The sequence below is a fragment of the Suillus paluster genome, assembly GCF_016628075.1.
Source record: "Suillus paluster strain FC165 chromosome Unknown EDB91scaffold_12, whole genome shotgun sequence".
Classification (NCBI taxonomy): domain Eukaryota; kingdom Fungi; phylum Basidiomycota; class Agaricomycetes; order Boletales; family Suillaceae; genus Suillus; species Suillus paluster.
The window spans coordinates 408,164-427,418 of record NW_024537572.1 but is presented as its reverse complement, the minus strand read 5'-3'; the positions used below and the strand labels follow the sequence as shown (position 1 = coordinate 427,418).

Genomic DNA, 19,255 nt, shown 5'->3' with positions numbered 1-19,255 from the left:
AAATATTATATAACTCCCTCCTTCACCCCCTCTTTCCTGGTGCCAACGCTGAACTCCATCGGCATCTCACTGGGTGGAGCATCTGCTTCGGATTGTTGCCCAACAATGAATTTGCCGATGGGCGCCACACCCGCCAATCCCCCCGCCAATCCTTCTACACTCTCGTGAATGGATACTGTCGACAAAGTCCGCAACAATTTCCGCATGGCTATTTCACTCCCCCCTGCTGTTGCGGTTGAGGCCGTACGGGAACGAGCAGGCAAGACGTAACCTTGGCTAGGAAACGCGATACCGCTAGCGCTGGTCGGCAGGCCATCAAACATGGGTACGAATGGCTGTTGCATAGTTGATGTTGATGGCGAGTTATATGCAGATGTGGACGGCTGGCGTTGTGGTTGAAATGTGATGGAGCGCCGTGCGTAATTGATGACGGGGTCTGTAGGGGTGCACGGGCGGAAGTAGTCCGACACAGTTGGCGCGGCGAGGCTATCCGAGACCTCATTCTCCCTTATAACATCGGGACTATCCATCCTCCGCGATATAAACACGCTGTCCCAGGACTGGTGAGATTGTTCAGGTGAACTAGGAGTCTCTCCGCGAACATCTTGATGAGGGCTACGTGCCGCCCGCTCGCGCGTGATACCTCGCACTTCCATTCTGTAATCCTCTATTTCCTCCCATAGTGCCTTCCTGAAATCTTCCAGGGTTTCTAGCTTCTCGATGTCTCTCCACTTTTCAAACTTGGTGGGACAGTCGGGCTCATCGGTTTCTTCATGGTAGGATGCCAACCAAGGATGAGCGAGCGCGTCAGGAACTGAGATGCGTGTCGAAGGGTCGAAAGACAACATTTTCTGCAGGAGATCCAGGGCTAGCAAGTAGATAGTCATCAGTGCTGACCTAGTGCCATCGATAAGCTAGTCACCCTGAACATCGGCAGTCGGAAGCAACTTCCATAGCGGTACGGCCTTCTTGATTGGAAGTGAGCGGATATATAGTTGTGCCTTCCCGTAATGTCAGGGCTTGACCGATAAAGCTACGATGTCTATGTCTACCTTATCGCTCCCAATTCGATCGATTACATCTTCTTCCGGGGTGCCTAAACACCGGTCAAATTCGCGATCGAAGGAGAATCGTCGGAAACTCACCAAGAACGTCGAGTATTTTGTTCAGTTGATCAACTGTTAAGGACAAATGTAAACATAACAAACGTCGACTGCATTCGATGTTCATGATAATACTAACCATAGCTGTGGGCACGGCTGTCAGCTTGCCGAAGTAATACATGCCTGGACTTACTCTTTACCCTTGAACAGGGGCCGTCCGAGCATAAGTTCTGCGAATATACAACCTATTGACCAGACATCGACTATATCCACGGTTCACATTTACAAGAAGGATTGATTTATGGGAGGAGCTCACTGGCTCTCGTGTATCCTCTAATACCAGCCTGTGTGAAGAGAAGTATTATGACGGTGAAAAGACGGTCGCACCTGAAGGCCAGCATGATCTCTGGTGCCCTGTACCACCTCTGTGGCTACATACTCGGTGAGATGGCCCACTTGCTCATCTGGGGCAGAGTCAAATCCCCGGCTCAAGCCGAAATCACATATCTTCAGTTCGCAATCGGAATTAACAAGTAAGTTGCCTGGTTTCAAATCGCGGTGAATGACGGCGGCCGAGTGCACGTATTTCATGCCTGTTTGTCAAGTATATAGTTAGTGATCACTTAGAATAGCAGAATGAACTACCACGAAGAATCTGATACAAAAAGTACTGGACGTGTTCGTTGGTCAAATGCTGGCCGGACTTTATGATTTGGTGCAAATCCGCTGCCAAAGGTTCAGCACAACGGCCAAGTTGTGATTTGGAACCTTACCTTCCATGGGCTAGATAGAAATCAAATATTCTAGCAGTAGTCGAACTCCTCGACGACGGGTTAACGCACCTCCATGAAAATATAACTTGAATGGTGATAAGCCAACTACTGCCAGCAGTGAGCGGACTCGACTCACATCTCCTGGAAATCGGGAGAGATGGCATCCACGTCGATCAATCCAGTGATGTTCTCATGACTTGAAAAATGCCGAAGAAGAGTAACCTCTCTCAGTGCCCTTTTCGCAAGCTGTACTTTCTCAAATATTCGGGTGACGAGTTTGATGGCCACTGTTTCACCAGAAATCTCATCCACAGCAGATCTAGCTCTGGTACATCAATACAGTCCACTACAAAAAGTCCGAACCTGTCACTCACACAACGACACCATATGCACCTGCACCCATTTCTCGGACCAGTTTCCATCGCTTCTCCACGTGAAACATCTTGCCAAAGGACGTCATAAAAGAGTGGTATCCTCTGGCGCATATCATTTAATGAAGCCGGTAATGGCGAGGGCACGATTGATCTCACCGTTTTCTCATGTTGTGATCTGGGAGCTGATCAGAAGTCCGCCGTATTCTCGATCGACCACGATCTTGAGTGTCAGAACTTGGCGATGGTATCGGAGAGGACGACTCGTTGTCGCTGCGTGACCTGCTCTGCCTGGCATCGCCTGACATTGTAAGAACCAGAGCAGGCCGTGGTGCTTAACAAGACTAGATTGGACGTCTGAGCGCAAAGAAGGGAAGTCGCAGACGTGGCAATCTTTCCGTACTAGTACTACCGCAGAAGCAGGTGGCCCAGTGTCGAGTGCTGAAAAATTGAAGTTGTGTTTGAGAATTCAGCCGTTCCCGATTCCCGCATTGTTCGACACGATACATCACGAAGATAACCTCCGGGACAAGGGATTGAAATTACTCCGTCTGTCCGAATATACACGGGGATAAGACACTTTATGTCCGCAACAATTACACCAATGAAATAGTAGAATACTTAAGAATATTCAGGCGCTCAAAATTCTACACAGGAGTTGAGGCCATGATTACATCTGGCGTCACTGGCGCAACAGGAGATGCATCATCGTCCTCACCAAAAATATCCAAGAAACCAGCCACTCGTGCCTTGTTTCCGGCCCTTTTGGTGACATACTCTCGCAAGCCAGACTTCAGGCTCGGTTGCTTATCAACAAGTTCGCGCAGCTGCTCCTTTGGCAGTTGCAACAATGCGCCAAAGCTCGCCGGTGCAATAACCTTGGCACATCGTATAAACCCTTCCCATAGGTGAGGATTTTGCCATATTTTTTTGGTGATCAGGCGCGACAGCAAGGTGGTGGACACGAAGCCAACCAACGTTCTATACGTCGTGACGGCCTGGATGACCTATTTGACCGTATTACCCTGAATAACTGCAAGTGCGAATAGCAAAATCGACTCACAGTGCGAAGGAAAAGAACGGGGAGAACCGGTTCATCTACAATCTGTTGCATTACCACAGCAAGAATCTCCGAGCGGAAGACATCAGTCATTGAGAAGCAAACACCAATTGCTGCGCGGTAATAGTGGGATAGTCAGTGGGCGGCCGGCGAGGATGGCATAACTGTCACCTTCGATCGCGCTCTTGAGACCGATCTCCTTCTCAGCCTCGTGGAGTAACACCATCAACTCAGCCGGCGTTAGAAGCTCACTTTGCCTCACACGAGGCAAATTTGATGACACAGTCCCGAAAGTTTGCGGAGGTGTAGTGACAACGGAGCTGAATACAGACCGAACCAGGTTTTTGGGCTCTTGCTGACCGTTCAGAATGGAGACAATTCGGGGCAGATACTTTAGTATGTCCGGCTGTGAATAACTATATTTAGCAAGGACACGTTAGTCTTCCTCGAGGACATACCTTGTCCATCTCTGCGATGATTGGAATAAGGAAGCGAGCATCCAGATCGCGGTCACTAATAAGACCTTTCACTAATGCTACAAGCTGCGCGCTCGGTCTCCCGTGCTCTGTAAAGATCGTCAAAACACGCAGCGCAAGAGATTCACTCCCCGGGGGGCATGTGCGCATGAGGGTTAATAGTTTGCCATTGCTTGAACCTAAAGATTTGATAAGAGCAGTGATCAAGTCTTGAACCGCTTCTTGAACGGATAACTCCATTTGGCCATACGCCGTGAAGATCCTGAAAAGGTTTGAAACACGAAGCATAATTATAATTATCAGGATCGACGTACTCATCCAAGAACTCTGGAATCTTGACGGATAGAGCGAATAGGAGTTCAACGTGTTGTAGTACGTGAGCCTTCTGGGCTGGTAACTCTAGTTCTTCCGTTAGATACGGCGTTTGCATAAGGTCCTCGGAGGGAAGTTGGCCATCTTCCATATTTTCATCGCCTGGGCCGGCATGTTCATCGGTGACTTTTGGTACCTCCTCTTTTGATGGTCGCTTTTGTAAGCGGCGCAATATTTGAAGAGCAAAGTCACGTATCATACTATCCATGGGTTCAATGCCGGGAACCCATCGTCGCACGGTATTGATGGCCGCGCGCCTGGTCACAGGATCTGCAAGAGATTTACATCAGCATCTGACAAGGGATGTTTGACATACCTGGATGAGTAGTCAATTCCAGAAGGACCTGAAGGGCTTCGACTCGAAGGGATGGCCGCTCTAAAACAAACTCCCGAAGACTGGTGAACCCGACATGCATCCTGTTGATTGCTCGGTCCCCGTCATGTCAAAAAAAAACACAGACGAACGTACTTGTCAGGGTCAACAGATAGATCACGTAACAGACCCAGGACGTCGGGAGGCACGGAGGGTAAATCTAGTAGAAAACGTGCGAAAGCTTTATCCTTGCCGTCAGGCTTACCCTCAGGCTTGCCTTCCAAGACGGTCTGATACGTGGAAACAACTTGATTGAGCCAGGATTCGTAGTTTGGTCGCTAACGCTTGCCATTGACCAAACCATACCAGAAAGAGTAAAGACATAGCACGCACCCAATCAGGGATCATCTGCCATTCTGATACGATCATTGTACCATTCTTCATTCATCCACGTTGTGACGAGACGAAGTCTTCATTGCCATCAGAAACAAACTAGTGATTGATGCAATGTCGAGAACATACCGTGAGGGAAAATCAGCCATTATGTAGTCGCATAATGTTTGTCGTAAATTATCTTGTCGCGAATAGAAGTCCAATGCGGTTTTCTCCTGTGGAACTTTCGGCTCGTCTCCTCCATCTTCGGGCGGTTGATCACCATCAAGATGAGCTACTCGTGTGATCATCCGAACAATAAGCATCATCCACATATCGGTAGGAGAAGCGCCAGGCCATTGTGACGGTACAATTGAATCAGCCTTGAGTTCTTCTGTTCCGTCCCATATTCGGGCGACGGATCCACGGATCAAAGCGTTTCGCTCAACGTCGGTCAATTCTTTTGGTTCGAGTATCTTGGAATCGAGAAGGTCAAGGGTGAGGGCTTCTGGGAGATCCGCTGGAATTGTCTCTTCCTCCGCTATAGTTTCATCGCCCGAAAGCTACGGCGTAACATTAATTACAGTGAGCACAAGTCAGTAAATACTTAGAATGCACGAACCTCCATGTTGAGTCTATCAGGCTCATATTCCATTTCCTCCTCGTCGATATCCATTTGAAGTGGATCCACAGGTTCATCCTTTACAGGAGGTTCTGTAGAAAGCCCAGGGGCAGGAGTTGGTTCCGGCGTAGGTTGAGGGGGCTGCGGAGTTCTGGGTGCAGGAAGGCCAGGAGCCAGCCCTCTGCTCTGTCTGTAAGCTTGTACTAACTCAAGCAGGGCTGGCTCTGTAAATGCCTGCAGATTGGCGACAATAAGATCTGTTATAAGAGATATTGGAAGTGTGGTGAAGTCAAAGCTAGCTAGGAATGCAGCGGACGCATTTCCGGGAATGTCAGCGTCGACTCTCATACGTTTAGCATCAGATGGTTGCTCTGCTGGTGTAGAAGAAGGTCGTTTCCTGGTAGCCTCTGTTGCAGACGCAGCGACGGCAGCCTTGCGCGCCTTTTCCTCTGCGGAGGCCCGTTCCATGCGAGCAGCTTGTTGGGAGAGCGCCTCGTTGATTTGAGCTCCAAATGAAGAGCCATGGGGTCCCCTACATACAACCTCAGTATGCCTGGCACAACATCATCACAAGATCACTTACCTCGAAATATGGATGAGCAATATACGGACAGCTTTTTCAACGCTTTTGATAGACGATGCTGGAAGTCCGGACAGTGCGGCAGGAGTCCAAGACGAGAGTGAGGATACAACTAGATGTACCAGGGCGGGCCTTTGCTTGACTAAATTGCTCCAAGAGTGAAGTATCGCGCTCAGAAGCTCAGGGTTCCTTATAAGAAGTATCAGATACGCGCTCTTACAGATAATGCATGAAGATACTCACTGGCTGGTATACAGCATAGTAATCACGCTCTCAAGAAGTTTCATGCCTTCGGCTTCTAACGCAGGACCTGGAATGAAGGGGTGATCCGCAGGAACGTTTGCAATGTTGGGATCGTTTTTGTTCTGAAGCTGTAAATTACAGAGGATATAGTACAGTGAGCGTGCGTATGAAGGAGAGACTCATGGAAGAGTACCCTAGGGTCCGATATACCCCGCGTCTGGACAATGATGACACGCTGCATGAACTTAATGGCAGAGAGCTTCACGCCACTGCTGGCGTTTGGCGACCATATGAATTCTAGGATGCGCGCCTTGCACTGCGAGAGGACGTCCCATTGCTGGCGTAGGGTACGGTTTGTACACCTGTCACACGAGGGGGTATTAGACTTGGTCGAATCCGACAAAAGATGATAACGTGCTCACAATGAACGGAAAAGAAGCGGGTAGACACTTGTCAAACACTGAATAGACACCTTCACAGTACGCGTATTTGAGTCATGCAGGAGCGTGACCAGCGTATCGACGGACTGAGACGCGACTAAGAAGTAATGACATCAACAGACTTAGACGCTGGCGATACTCAAAGATTGAACTAACGTTGTGTGCGAACTTCGGTAGACAGATTAGAGCGAGAGATAGCAAAATGGAGGAGATCAAGAACCCATCTCTTGAGGAGAGAATCACCGGCACTCGACACAGTTTTGATGAGTGTTGTACAGAGGATGGGTATGGGATTTGGGTGCGCTTCAAGAGATTCACGTAAAGTAGCAAGTATATCTGCTTGTTCTTTCGAGTCTGCCGGTACTGCTAACGCTGCAGAAAGTGTCTGCAGCGGGTCAACCGGATTTCCTGCCATCCTGCAAGGTGTTTTGCAACGTTAAAGCTGATGCTACAGTCTGAAAACAATATCCTGTCGGAGTTCTAATTCAACTCCTCTACTTACCGCAATCATGGTAAGTACGGCGACGAACCAGCTTATGACAGTAGAATCTCATGAAATATCATAGGCAGCTCAACATTCGCAGGGAATACAAACGCTTCTTGAAGCAGAGAAAGAAGCTGCCAAGATTGTGCAGCAGTCACGTCAATGTTAGTGACATTCAGTTTACTTCATAATATGGCTGACTGTTTCACCAGACCGCCTTCAGAGATTAAAGGACGCACGCTCAGAAGCAAGCAGAGAAATAGAAGAATACAGACAGGCTAAAGACGCCGAATTCAAGTCGTTTGAAGCATCGGTATGACATTCACTCTCTCTTCACTCACGCACAACCTAACATAGCGAGCAGCACGCAGGAGTCACCTCCAATGCACAGGCTGCAGTAGACAAGGAGACAAATATAAAGTTACAGGCCATCACAGATGCTTATGAAGCACACAAAGATGTGGTTGTGAAGAAACTACTAGACCGCGTCCTATTGATCAAGCCCGAGCTGCATCGGAACCTCAAGAGGGCTGGTGGCGCAGAATCACAATGATCAACTTCATTGCTATGGACTTGACTTGTACAGTAATACACTGGGTGCTTCAATGAGCAATAATACCCCTCGATCTGATAATTAAAGGTTCGTACGAATTACCGAATAAATATCAAGGAACGACAAGTGTGCGGTTGCGGAACAAATACAAAGCAGGCGATGATAATGAATGGAAACAAACACTCTTGAACCTAGGCAACAAAGTGATGCTAGCTTGTCCTAGAAACTGTCGACTCGCTGGCTAGCCACGGTAAGCCGACAGGCATACTAGTTGAAGACGTGGCAACTGCGGGACGAGTCGAGGTAGAGTAATCTATATGTGAGGCTGAAAGAAATGGTGATCGAGTTGCGTCTCGTGGGCCCTGGCTAGGGGCTATAAAATGCTGTCCCGGTGCCTGCCAGCTAGCTGACGCAGGTGATGGATGGCCTTCATTGGCTCGTTGCCAATCCAAAAGACCGCTCGACTTCAGTGAGGGTAATGATAGTGCTGGGGGTACGACAGGAACTGGCTCCGTATTCATATGAACCCTGGGATTTGATGGCATCTGCAAGGCAGGATCGATATTGACATCATGTGCAACGCTTCTCTTCTCTCTAGCATCAGGTTGTAGTGGAAGAGGCGGATGTCCATGCGCTCGAACGTCAGCAAAAGAAGGCTGACCGAAAAACCGGGCATCAACGGATGTGCGCCCCGGCGGTGCATATACCGGAGGTGGGACTATCTGGGGTGCTGTTGCCTCGAGTGAGTTTCGAAGGACTGGTGTAGAGCAACGAGATTCTCCGGAGCTCGAAGCTGCTGGATGTATGCGACCTTGCGCAGGCGGCGGAGGTTGCAGTTCCTTGGTGTAGTCAGGTGCCGGTGGAGCTAGGTCTTGGATACGAACGCCGTAAACCTCTTCAAACTGACTCGACAATTCCAAAAGTCTAGGGTCATCCCCAGTACAATATTTGAACAAAGGCTGTTTGATCCGATAAGAAGACGATCAATATGACGTGAATCAGGAAGTTCAGAAACCATACCCAGAGTGCCATTCCCACTATAGATATGTACCATTAGTGAAACACAACGAAGCAGTCACCTAACGATACTTACGGAGAATACTTTTTCCCGCTCTGTCACCTAAAGCAACTAGAATCTTGTTCAGCCGCTCGCGCGCCCACAGTGGACCTCCGGGCATGGCCGTACGACAACGTTGCCTGGCCTATGTATCACACCGCCATATCCAGCCGTCTTGTAAGCGGACAGTTCAAGTCAAAATCAAGGTAACCCACCTGGTTCAGTCCGAAAACACACGAGCATTGGACGATGTGCAAACAACAGAAGCTCCATGCTCCCATGTTGGAATTCGTGGCAAACAACGTCATTTGAATGGCAAGATTCTCGTCGGTGAAACGGAGTGAGTCAGGAAGCGATTCGTCCCACGCCTTTGGAAGCGATCAATATCCTAAATCAAATCTGTATGAACTTTGATATTATCCTTACGTTGAGTTTGGCCTCGAGATCCAAAAGAGTGTTGACAGGATGTATGCCCGACTCGCGGTCTGAGCACGAATGAGAACATATGAACTCCCGCGAAGCGACTAACTCACTGTTGAAGTCATCCATGGTCTTCTCTATCTTCTCGTGTATAGAGAGGACGCGAATTAGCTGCCCGGTCTCGGACCTTGACGAAAGACTGGGTTTATCCAGAAATTCTTGACGAACCAATGAGCTCAATGCTGAAACGACGACTCGACGACTAACCTGGGACAGCGTCATGTACAGTAAACAGGAAAGTCGTCTCATCCACAGGGAGACGCAATTTCAATTGCGATTCCTGTGCTAAGATAGGACGTCGGTATAAAACAGACCCTTGAGCATCAGATATATATATAAGCCAGAAAACACGACGAGCGCATTCTCGCTCGATGGACGCATCAATAAACTCCAGCGAGGGAGCAGGTGTCAAGATGGGGTTATCAGCCTGATAAACGCCCAGCTGCTCGATAACCTCGAGTGCGTACACTGCAAAAGGAATAGTAGCATAAGCACCGACAACCCTGGAAATGGCAATTTGTATACCATGATATCGTCCTCTCCAGGATGAATTAGCCATCCGATCATGCAACTGCAAGAGACATAAAGCCTGCGCGGTTGCAAGATTCTTCTCACAAATCAAGTTTTGGTCTTTATCAAACATAAGCGCCATTGCGCCCTGGAAGAACTCCTTTCCAGCAAATCTTGAACCCCCCTCCTTAAAACAAGAACGCTGCGAGAGCGGTGCCGCGACAGCACAAATTGAAAGAAGAAGATGAGGGGGGACGAGTCTATGAGAAAGAGCATGATGGAATGAAGGCTCATGGATAATCATACGCTGCGGTTGCCGGTGTGCGAAGAACACTGGACCGGCTATCAGTCAGTGTCAGCGGTCGGCCACTGTGCGGGGGACTTACGGTGCACAAGCTCTCTTGTGAGTGACGGGTCTCGCTCCAAAGAGCGCTCAGAGGTTGGTAAGGATGCTGGAACCAAGCCTCTCAAAGGCGTCTCAATGGGAGACGCCGTCTGGCCAGAGTCTGGTCTGAACCGCTTGCGCGAAATATCTTCATCAGGATCGACTTGGGACGCAAGTGCCTCCTCTTGCTGTAGTCCTGGGACAATGAAGGATGGTTGACTACCCTGAGCGCTGTCCGGGAATGTTGCGAAGGAACCCTGACGAGCGTCGGCTGGTGGGTCAGGGTTATCTCCTTTGCGCGGCCTAGGTGCCGGCACAGGTCTACCCGAAGCATCTGTGTACGTGCATTTCTTTGAGGCGAAGTAACTAGAAAATTTGCATGAGACGACATATTCGGAAACATCCAAACGATTTTTAGATGACGTACCAGTTACTGCAAGGAGCTAGAAAGCAGGAGGTCAGGATTGGCATAGCATGGGGGCTGTTATGGAAGATAACGTACCTGTTCCGTCACATCGCCTTTTGCTTTTGTGGCAGGCATCGCACGCCTATATGGTAAGATACTTGGCACGCGTCCTACCGAGTCTGAATGAGTTGGAGAGTACATACCTTTGCTAGTCGTTTACGCTTTGGACCCTTCATGAACGCGATATTAGTGTCTGACCTATCTGAATCCTGGGAAGGGTCTATGAGGAAGCGGGAACCATCTGGAGGGGGTTGGTTTGGGGGAGCGAAAGTGATTGCCTGCATCTGTGGTTGCTGAAGAGGGTCTCGAGAGCGAGCGAAGTGATCCATTAAAAGGCGAATAATATGGGACTGATTAAGCCAGGCGACGAAGGAGCATATACGAGGACTGGTAGAAGAACTCCCAAGGACGAGACCTGGTTTGTTTGGAACGAAGGAAGGAGTAGGCGTCTAAGGGGAAAGACGCGAGGAGTAAACTGACTTGAACTTAAGGGTTAAACCTATCGATACATGACCCAGTAGTTGTAGTAAATGACATTAAGAAAAGAAAATTAAAAGGATAACTGACCTTTAGTAGATAATGGGTTAGTGAGAAAGAGAGAGTTGTAAGTAAACCCGTGGAATGGCACACACACACAAGTCCAAGTAGTACTTTAGACACTCACGGCAGTTCGAGGAAGCCTTGCAATAAAACCGATCATTTCTAACAAATCAAGTCAACCCGCCGGCCGCGTCCGGCTTTTCCCACTTCCTTGGCGCCGCCGGCTTGGTTTCCCCTACTATTACCGATCCCTGCGGCATCCGTACATACAAGATTTCGATTAGCCCTAGCCTAGTATACGCAGTCAACACCCGCTCCCCGTTATGTTTCATAATTCTAATCAGAATTATGGACTTAGCTCATGGCCGGGGCCCACTCATTGATCTAATAGCACCCTGATAAGCCGAACGGCACCTCTCGGCGGCTTTCCATTTTCGTTACCGCATAACTCATTTAGGTACACGTGTGCCTCATTTCATGCCGCCGGATATCACCCCAAAACAATCATAAATTCATGATACAAATTCCGTCCGGCGGCCATGCAGCGCCCACTATAAATTCTCCTACATTCTTTGGGTTGACCTATTATCGTGCCAGATCTCACTGTTCTGATTCGAACGTTCGAACATTTGCGCTCATTGGTCCATGGGAGGAAACTGCTCATTATTACGGAGTATCTGCTCGCGTGTACAAGAACAACATATCTTAACGTAATTAGTCGAAGAGACCGAAACCCATGTCGTCGTCGGATTCCTCCTGCAATTCGAAGGTTTAATTTGCGCTCGGAGGTATGGTCAATAATGGGACTGACCTTCTCCTCCTTCTTTTCTTCCTTCTTCTCTTCCTCAGCAGCAGCGGCAGGTGCGGCACCACCTGCTGCGGGAGCTGCAGCAGAGACAGCGCCACCAGAAGGAACCTAAGGACGATAATAGTCGATCAGCTCCCGCTACTCTTGTTTTTCTTGACCGAGACTTACCGATGAAAGCTTAGCAGAACCCTCAGCAATCAACTATAGATGAACACGTGAGGCACGGGTAAATTATGACCGGGAAAAAATCTTACAGCATTGATGTCCTTGCCCTCGAGCTCGGAGATGAGTTTTTCAAGCCTGTCCTCGTCGGACTCTATGCCGACAGCGGCCAACACCTTCGTGACATCACTAGCAGAAGGGGAGGCATTGCCACCGATTTGGAGGAGAAGGTAAGCAGCGATATGACGCATCTGTGAACGTCATACAGTTAGCGTGTTTTCAAGGCGTGGAGATTTGACATACTTTAGACGATTGTTAGTCACAAAGATATGTATAAGACAAGGATGCGGGCAGCCACAAATCACTAAAAGGTCCATTCAACATTCGGTTCAAGAACCGTGCAGAAACACAGATCATACCTTTAATCCTCAAGGGAAGACCTGTAGATTCTATCCGACGACGTTGATGATGATGTTCCCCCTACCTTTCTGCCAAACTTCGGGATGGTACTATACAGTACCACGTGACCACCATCAGCCACAATTTCCATATTTGATTCCTTTCCGACTCCGCCTCAGGATTGCCGAAATCCTTGCTCGCTGTTATACACGACAACCGCAAGACTAATTCACGACACAACATGGTGCGCCATCTGGTCCTTCTGGAGTACTGAGTCCAACGATCGCTGATTTGTTCGAATGACAGGCGGATTCATCAATCACTGACCCTACGGTCGCTGCTGAGCTCAAGAAGAAGAGAACCTTCCGCACGTTCTCCTACCGCGGTGTTGACCTTGACAAGCTCCTTGACATGAGCAATGAGGATGTGAGTCTCTATCACGGATACTCTTAAACTATGCTAAATGATCAATATTTAGTTCGTTGAGGTATGCATCTCGCTTTCAGTTACCTTTCCTCAACCTGATCCACATCACAATAGCTTGTTCATGCCCGTGCCCGTCGTCGGTTCGGTCGCGGCCTCAAGCGCCGCCCAATGGGTTTGATTAAGAAACTGCGCAAGGCCAAGAAGGAAGCTCCCCCGAATGAAAAGCCCGCAGTCGTCAAGACCCACCTCCGTAACATGATTATCGTTCCCGAGATGATTGGCAGCGTCGTTGGTATCTACAACGGCAAGGTTTGTATTATCCCAACATTCCTTGGGACGGACGTACAACTGAGCATGCCACTAAAGGTATTCAACACTGTCGAGATCAAGCCTGAGATGACAGGCCACTACCTCGCTGAGTTCTCGTGCTCGTACCGGCCCGTCAAGCACGGTCGCCCTGGTGTGAGTGTCTTGTTCTTATATCTTGGATGTTGACTCAATATCGGCTGCACAGATCGGTGCCACGCACTGTAAGTTTTCATGGAATCTATTTGGGAAATCGAACTTGATCCTCAAATTCCCCTCTCACAGCATCTCGTTTCATTCCTCTGAAGTAAGGCACTGGGTTCTTATATCTTCTGCATGTCCCTCCATCCGCTTTACTACTTCAAAATATATGCGTATGCTCATGCCATACGAAACACATATCGCTCTCACTTCTGTCATTGTCGGAGGCAACGGCAATCTCATGACATCTGGATTCAGTCCAGCAGCATCGACCCCCAGAAAAATTGTACAAGATAGCGTTTCAGTTTGGTTAAATTCAAAATTGCGTACATTCGAATGCACGGGTATAATGAGTATACTGCGAAGGTATTCGTCCATGTCATACTGATAAGTGAAACCGTACGGTAAACTACAGATAATGCGAAAAATCAGAAGATGCTTGGGGCAAATGAGCGTCAGAGCAGCTGCGAGGAACAGCAAGGCAAAAGAGTGGAAGTGAGTCGCCGTTATGATGACAGTATCTAGAGTCCAACGGGGTCATCGTCGGGGAGCTGAAGTAGCAGGAATGCCGTTTGGTGATGATGAATGGAGGTGCTCGCCGCTACTTCGCGGATGCACGTAGGATGATGGTCGAGGAGGTGCTGAGGATATGGTACCAGTGACGGGTCGTTGAGCAGTGGGCCAACCTGTCTCGATCGGCTGGGGATAGCGAGATGGTTGCTGGCCCTGAATCATAGCCACACCTTGCGAAAGGGAAGTTGGATGCGTAGAAGCAGGATATGACATGGGCGAATGAATAGCTCCTGGATGTGGATGTGGCGACTGTTGTCGACCATTCCGTGTATAAGGTTCGCTCGGAATCGACGTCAATTGTGGTCGATCTCCAGGTGGCGAGACGCGGGGTGAGCTGGTAGGATTCGGCGAACCTAATGATGCCAACGTTGGACGCCCGCTTGCTTTAAGGCGCATGTACGTGTCACATTTCTTCATGAAGTCTTTGCTTGGTAGCTCCATGCTGTTTGAGAAATATTCCTGATCATGGAGGATAGGCAGGAATTCTTCGGGAACCAAATAAAACTCGTCCTGGTTCTCGAGTAATGAGGTTACTACCCGAATAGCCCCAAAGCTCTCGTCTCGAACGGCATCACGCCCGCGTGAGTATAAAATGCTGGGACAGATGACGGTTGCCAGATTTAATAGGTCCATCTTACTGCCAGTGGATTCGTCCATGTGGGCGAATGACGCCACCCATTTGAGAAACACAAATAGCACCTCCATGGTGTCACGATGGCTCTTGGGAAGAAGCAACGAAACTAGATGGAGGCAACGTCTCCGCTCCGCTTCCGTAGAAAGGGCTGAAAAGGGAATGTGAGATTGCGAATCATTTGAAAGTAAGTGGAGACAGACACTGCGACGCAATCAACAACCGGTGTAATTTAAACGTCATCAGTGGCTCTGGCAGTTCTCGAAGGAACTTCTTCAAGAGGGCAGCTAATTGGACGGGATTGTCCTGTGTGAGATCCACCGATGACAAGTCGTGGTCGATAGCCTCCGTGAGATCCTTCAGCCGCCTGATGTTACCATTCTTCCGGAAGATTCCCTCCACAGACATATCTGCAGAAAGACAGGACATCAGCACAGTGGGCAACCGGGATTACCGTAAACAACACACCCATCTGCCTCATGGCTGAGACGACATCATCAATAAAGCTTGGCACCCTCAAGGTTGCACGGCTTGCTCCCAACAGGGAATCTGAACCTTCTTTCTCAACTAAGAGCTCAAGTGGAACATTGAAGACGCCTGAAATCATCGATGAGGAAAACCAAATGCTTCGGAATTGTGGAGAACTCACCCTTCTTCTTGACGTTCTTCTTGTCTCCCGCCTTGAACAGCTGTTTCCAGAACCCTCCCTTTTTCGTCTCTACCAGTTCGAGCAACTCATCCAGTTCGAGCTGGTCCCGGAGCGACGAACGCTGAAGGGCGAGGACGGCAGAGTATTTGACAATAGTAAGTTCGAGCGCGCTCAACTCGGCGACATGTGGTACCGTGCTCTGGCGTGGCAATGACCGCTGTTGTTCACGAGCTTGCGCGGCTTCCATCAGCTGAGGTATATCAGCTAACGTGATGCCGTCATCAGGAGGATGTAACGGGGCTTCGTCTGGGCCGCCTGCTGGAGAGTTGGGCGCTGACTCGTCCACGATTTTCACCTCTGTGTTGCTCCGCCCGATATTAGTACGAACTACTTGCCCCTGATAGCTTGTATCCAGCGCACCGGGAGTGCGAATTTGCGCTCGCGAAGGAGGTTGTGATGGCATTCCCGATGTGCCAGGCTGGGAGGGCTGACGCCCTGGAATCAGTGTCCCTGGTGGAGGTGCCCTCTGAGGTTGCGGCGTTTTGATATCTGGTTGCGATCGCTGCGCATGCAATGGCTCTGAGGGTTGGACCGTTTTGCCTGATGGACTCTCGACGATCGTCGATCGCTTAGGTAGCCGCGCTGTAGCAGACAGCTTTCGATCCAGATGTACAGATTTCATTCGCATAATATCGCCCGAGTTGCGATAGGGATCTTGGTCCCCTGACTTGGGGTTGACGCTTGGCATCGTGGAAGCAACTGACAACACTTGCTTACGATGCAGAATACAGAGTAAGAGAGATGGGAACATACCTGGTGACATAGGAACCACGCCTTGTTGCTTTAAAACCAGGTACAACCTACGCAGTGCAATGTTGAGCAGGAATGCATATTGCTCCAGCCGAGAGACAGCCTGGAATCCATCTTGACACCCTGCATGCGCGTGCTCGGTACACAGGGTAACGGAAGGCACTTCACCATATGAGGGCGTCTCCTTGACCGAATCAATCTCGTACATAAAGATGCCGACATTTGCCGGTGGTCTTCGAACAGAGGAGGGCTTCGATGGGTCCTTTTCGCTCTTTTCCTTTTCCTTATCTTCTGCAGACCTTGGTGGCGTCGGGTCTTTGGGTACCGGAGCAGCAGCTACCTTGTCACACCTGGCGCACTGCAGACATTGGGAGTGCCAACGCTGATAAGTCCCCAACCGAACACAGTCTTCTTCCACTGCTTGCGTACACTTGACGCACCGGTCTGAAGGCGGATTACTGACCGTCAACCGAGATGACGAGTTTGCTGAGAATGGTGATTCTCCTGCATTTTCTGGTGCCAAGCTCCTGAAGCCGTAAGTAACGCCCTGTGTGCCAAGGTTTGCTCCTCTGCCTTGCCCCATAACCTCACCACTTCCACCTTTGATGGTACGCCGAGCTGTTGGGTCGCCACCTTGCACCGCAAGTAAATGTAGCTTATCGAGGAATGAAGACATAGCCTCCCGGACGCTCTGTTCCCTCTCCAGTTTCAGGGCGCCAGTTAATGCTATTCGAATGAGGATCTTGAGGTAATGGGCTATTCCGGTCACAAGCGCAAGAAGTTCTTGGGTCATCCCCATTCTCCGTGACCCAGTTTCCTGGGTTCGCGAAAGAAGCGTGAACAGATCGACCGTTTTTCGACAAAGCATGCGGGCTTCGCGGACATGAGACATTCCTTGAAACAATGTAAGCGATACCGCCACGAAACACGAGACATACACGCACCTTTTAAGTTAAGCCTAGCGGAATGATACTCGAGGTCATCGATGGTACCGAATAAGACTTCCACATGTAGAATAAATTTCTCGGCCATCCTGATGGCATCAAGATATTGCCCGTTGCTAACCTGTCGCAACATATCAGATATACAAGCAGCGCTTGATTCCTCGAACGCCGAGAGAACCCTGTAATGGACATGTTCAGCTGGGTTTCATGCCACGTGGGAATCACTCACGTCCAGATGCGATAGACCAGCTGCTCCATCTTGATCTGTTTGTCCTTCAATGAAGTGGGAGTTTCTCGCTTCTCTTCCTCAATGTAGGATGGCTCCAATTCCGACCCATCACTAATCAACACACTCGATCTCCGTGAAACTACTTTGACGTTCCAAAACTGCAAGGCTGAGTTAGAATTAATATAAACCGCGACCTCCTAGAAAGAGGACCTTATTGATCATGTAGCATTCGGGATGCCAGCACTCGTCCCTCATGTTGCGATTTATCTCAACGAATTGCTTCAGGATGGCGCTGCTGCAACCTGCGCATTTTGTAGCAAAACGTGTCGAATAGTGGAAGTGGCAATAGACATCCCCATCGTGCTCGTAGTAGGAGTCCTGGGGGCCAAAAAGCGTCGGGCATAGGGAGCAAGTGAAGTGTTCCACGTGATACTTCTTGTCTGCAGATGGATATTAATTAGCAAGAAAGGAACGAGGACTAAAACTACTAACTGCATGCCGTAATATAGCTGCCTCGGAGAGCAAGTCCACACTTGGCGCATATAAGGTTCAGACGACGGAAGTAATCCCGTTCACAGAGAGGATGTTGTTTGCCATCAGGCCCATCAATGGGAAAGAACTTTGACGCAACGACATCGCCACAGTCCTGACGAATTATAAGCGGGACTGGCTAGATGAAAGGTCAGGATATTCATACCAAGCATTTGAAGCAATCCAAGTGGTATACGGTGCCTAACGCGCGAACGAAAGCCCCTTGCATTGTGTTTCCACACGCCGAGCAAGGTCTACGGTGAATAGGTGTCAGATAAGGGATCGAAAGCACAGAATACTAAGAAACTATTGGAAGAGCGTAGAGATCTAAGTAGGGAATGGCGAACTCACGATGATGAAATATTTGTAGATGTCGCAGAAGACGTGGACGTCATAGGACCAGCCTTGTTTGGGGAACTAGAGCTGGAGGACGCAGAGTTCCCGGAAGAATACGAGACTACACTGTCTCGACGCCTTATCTCTGCGTTCTTTTCGTTGTACGAAACAAGATTATTTGGAGTAGAACCGTTGGGAGTAGTAGGACGGCTGCGAGAACGAAAGGCGGGGGGATGGAGGCGGAAAAGATGCGGGGATACCATTCGAATCATACCTGCTCGAGTGAGCATGATTCAGGTCTTCACTATAAGCATGAGGAACGAGATCATGTTTCGCGGAAAGATTATTACGGTTGAGGTCCTGGGTGGAGCCAAGGGTGGAAGCTCTTGTAGGAAAATGGGGACGATCAGGGAGTCGAGCAGGGCTTGTCGGTGGAGCATAAATAGAACCACCAAGATGAGATAAAACGTCGTGCTCTTTGCGCAAACGAGCCGTTTCTGAATCAAAAGCCATAATGATCCCAGGCCTGACTACGATGATTAGTACCCCACAGTTAATTGGCACAGTTTTGAGAAAGATCCTGCACGATTTTCATGCGGAATAGTAGTAATATGCTCCAGCCAGCGATGAATGAGAACAAAATCAAGCTAGAATCACCAGAAGCTGGAGAACGGTGCAAAAGCAGTGAGGTCTACTAAGGAACGAGGATCACGACTGTGACAAATAAGTCACGCCCGTGACAGCAACGACACACCTTTTCTGATGATCTCTGTCGTGCAAACACCATTTATAAATTTCACCGTCTGCTGACCAGTGCACGATGCCGGCTTCAAGTTACTTTAAAATCATTAGCCGATATCTAACACAATGGATCGAACGACTCGTTTTTCAAGTGGAAACATTCTACAGAAATCTGTATATCGATTTAAAGGTCTTACGGGAGAAAATAATAACCATAGTCACCACCAACTATAACGAGAAGTTATAGGAGCTGTTGTGGACAGGTTGATTTAAATATGGAACGGTCTTGCAGAGAAACCTGGCAGAGGT

The 19,255-nt window shown here is 49.1% G+C and overlaps 7 protein-coding genes across 7 annotated transcripts; 2 read left to right on the top strand and 5 right to left on the bottom strand.

The window, feature by feature from the left end:
• Nucleotides 1–5: 5 nt before the first annotated feature.
• Nucleotides 6–2,555, bottom strand: EDB91DRAFT_1236085 (Pkinase-domain-containing protein; the record flags this gene model as incomplete). The annotated part of the gene is made up of 12 exons (XM_041321406.1): nt 6–892; nt 923–1,001; nt 1,053–1,096; nt 1,146–1,178; nt 1,304–1,366; nt 1,483–1,517; nt 1,543–1,696; nt 1,749–1,829; nt 1,983–1,984; nt 2,013–2,195; nt 2,251–2,352; nt 2,407–2,555. The coding sequence occupies 12 exons, from the start codon at nt 2,553–2,555 to the stop codon at nt 6–8; spliced, it is 1,812 nt and encodes a 603-aa protein (XP_041179896.1).
• A 214-nt stretch (nt 2,556–2,769) lies between these two features.
• EDB91DRAFT_1118128 (Symplekin tight junction protein C terminal-domain-containing protein) lies at nt 2,770–7,196 on the bottom strand. Its single transcript, XM_041318070.1, has 15 exons — nt 6,882–7,196; nt 6,708–6,822; nt 6,479–6,647; nt 6,286–6,413; nt 6,046–6,231; nt 5,463–5,994; nt 4,991–5,403; nt 4,892–4,938; nt 4,625–4,775; nt 4,472–4,572; nt 4,098–4,425; nt 3,766–4,045; nt 3,479–3,713; nt 3,311–3,420; nt 2,770–3,254 (listed from the first exon to the last, which is right to left on the bottom strand). Exons 1-15 carry the CDS (start codon nt 7,138–7,140, stop codon nt 2,895–2,897), a joined length of 3,414 nt encoding a protein of 1,137 aa, XP_041179895.1. The 5' UTR covers nt 7,141–7,196; the 3' UTR covers nt 2,770–2,894.
• Nucleotides 7,197–7,844, top strand: EDB91DRAFT_1118126 (H+-ATPase G subunit-domain-containing protein). Its single transcript, XM_041318069.1, has 4 exons — nt 7,197–7,237; nt 7,292–7,373; nt 7,422–7,522; nt 7,574–7,844. The coding sequence occupies exons 1-4, from the start codon at nt 7,235–7,237 to the stop codon at nt 7,760–7,762; spliced, it is 375 nt and encodes a 124-aa protein (XP_041179894.1). The 5' UTR covers nt 7,197–7,234; the 3' UTR covers nt 7,763–7,844.
• Nucleotides 7,845–11,486, bottom strand: EDB91DRAFT_1118123 (fungal-specific transcription factor domain-containing protein). Its single transcript, XM_041318068.1, has 13 exons — nt 11,228–11,486; nt 10,804–11,159; nt 10,697–10,742; nt 10,622–10,637; nt 10,196–10,560; nt 9,825–10,142; nt 9,507–9,767; nt 9,353–9,457; nt 9,246–9,304; nt 9,035–9,187; nt 8,856–8,964; nt 8,783–8,799; nt 7,845–8,721 (listed from the first exon to the last, which is right to left on the bottom strand). Exons 2-13 carry the CDS (start codon nt 10,987–10,989, stop codon nt 7,972–7,974), a joined length of 2,385 nt encoding a protein of 794 aa, XP_041179893.1. The 5' UTR covers nt 10,990–11,159; nt 11,228–11,486; the 3' UTR covers nt 7,845–7,971.
• A 342-nt stretch (nt 11,487–11,828) lies between these two features.
• Nucleotides 11,829–12,673, bottom strand: EDB91DRAFT_1199087 (ribosomal protein 60S). The gene is made up of 6 exons (XM_041320632.1): nt 12,590–12,673; nt 12,474–12,534; nt 12,263–12,421; nt 12,177–12,209; nt 12,012–12,116; nt 11,829–11,956 (listed from the first exon to the last, which is right to left on the bottom strand). Exons 3-6 carry the CDS (start codon nt 12,419–12,421, stop codon nt 11,915–11,917), a joined length of 339 nt encoding a protein of 112 aa, XP_041179892.1. The 5' UTR covers nt 12,474–12,534; nt 12,590–12,673; the 3' UTR covers nt 11,829–11,914.
• A 6-nt stretch (nt 12,674–12,679) lies between these two features.
• Nucleotides 12,680–13,858, top strand: EDB91DRAFT_106019 (40S ribosomal protein S15). Its single transcript, XM_041314321.1, has 7 exons — nt 12,680–12,813; nt 12,876–12,995; nt 13,048–13,056; nt 13,110–13,304; nt 13,362–13,457; nt 13,510–13,525; nt 13,587–13,858. Exons 1-7 carry the CDS (start codon nt 12,811–12,813, stop codon nt 13,610–13,612), a joined length of 465 nt encoding a protein of 154 aa, XP_041179891.1. The 5' UTR covers nt 12,680–12,810; the 3' UTR covers nt 13,613–13,858.
• Nucleotides 13,859–14,039: 181 nt separating this feature from the next.
• EDB91DRAFT_1236079 (uncharacterized protein) lies at nt 14,040–18,718 on the bottom strand (the record flags this gene model as incomplete). Its single annotated transcript, XM_041321405.1, has 12 exons — nt 14,040–14,857; nt 14,910–15,116; nt 15,175–15,303; nt 15,356–16,114; nt 16,169–17,059; nt 17,110–17,288; nt 17,339–17,496; nt 17,549–17,778; nt 17,831–17,984; nt 18,036–18,123; nt 18,221–18,415; nt 18,480–18,718. 12 exons carry the CDS (start codon nt 18,716–18,718, stop codon nt 14,040–14,042), a joined length of 4,047 nt encoding a protein of 1,348 aa, XP_041179890.1.
• Nucleotides 18,719–19,255: the final 537 nt, after the last annotated feature.

What these genes read in the sequence shown, in the direction of transcription:
- EDB91DRAFT_1199087 (XM_041320632.1), bottom strand. Translation starts at nt 12,421, where the DNA reads ATGCGTCATATCGCTGCTTACCTTCTCCTCCAAATCGGTGGCAATGCC. An exon ending in GTTCTGCTAAGCTTTCATCG is followed by an intron (nt 12,117 to 12,176) that starts GTAAGTCTCGGT and finishes TATCGTCCTTAG; the next exon opens with GTTCCTTCTGGTGGCGCTGT. An exon ending in AAGAAAAGAAGGAGGAGAAG is followed by an intron (nt 11,957 to 12,011) that starts GTCAGTCCCATT and finishes TTCGAATTGCAG; the next exon opens with GAGGAATCCGACGACGACAT.
- EDB91DRAFT_106019 (XM_041314321.1), top strand. An exon ending in TTGGTATCTACAACGGCAAG is followed by an intron (nt 13,305 to 13,361) that starts GTTTGTATTATC and finishes ATGCCACTAAAG; the next exon opens with GTATTCAACACTGTCGAGAT.
- EDB91DRAFT_1118126 (XM_041318069.1), top strand. An exon ending in TGTGCAGCAGTCACGTCAAT is followed by an intron (nt 7,374 to 7,421) that starts GTTAGTGACATT and finishes CTGTTTCACCAG; the next exon opens with ACCGCCTTCAGAGATTAAAG. An exon ending in TCAAGTCGTTTGAAGCATCG is followed by an intron (nt 7,523 to 7,573) that starts GTATGACATTCA and finishes CATAGCGAGCAG; the next exon opens with CACGCAGGAGTCACCTCCAA.
- EDB91DRAFT_1118128 (XM_041318070.1), bottom strand. Translation starts at nt 7,140, where the DNA reads ATGGCAGGAAATCCGGTTGACCCGCTGCAGACACTTTCTGCAGCGTTA. An exon ending in TACCGAAGTTCGCACACAAC is followed by an intron (nt 6,823 to 6,881) that starts GTTAGTTCAATC and finishes ATTACTTCTTAG; the next exon opens with TCGCGTCTCAGTCCGTCGAT. An exon ending in CTGATAGACTCAACATGGAG is followed by an intron (nt 5,404 to 5,462) that starts GTTCGTGCATTC and finishes GTTACGCCGTAG; the next exon opens with CTTTCGGGCGATGAAACTAT.
- EDB91DRAFT_1118123 (XM_041318068.1), bottom strand. Translation starts at nt 10,989, where the DNA reads ATGGATCACTTCGCTCGCTCTCGAGACCCTCTTCAGCAACCACAGATG. An exon ending in ATCTCGAGGCCAAACTCAAC is followed by an intron (nt 9,188 to 9,245) that starts GTAAGGATAATA and finishes TCGCTTCCAAAG; the next exon opens with GCGTGGGACGAATCGCTTCC. An exon ending in GTGTTTTCGGACTGAACCAG is followed by an intron (nt 8,965 to 9,034) that starts GTGGGTTACCTT and finishes TGTGATACATAG; the next exon opens with GCCAGGCAACGTTGTCGTAC.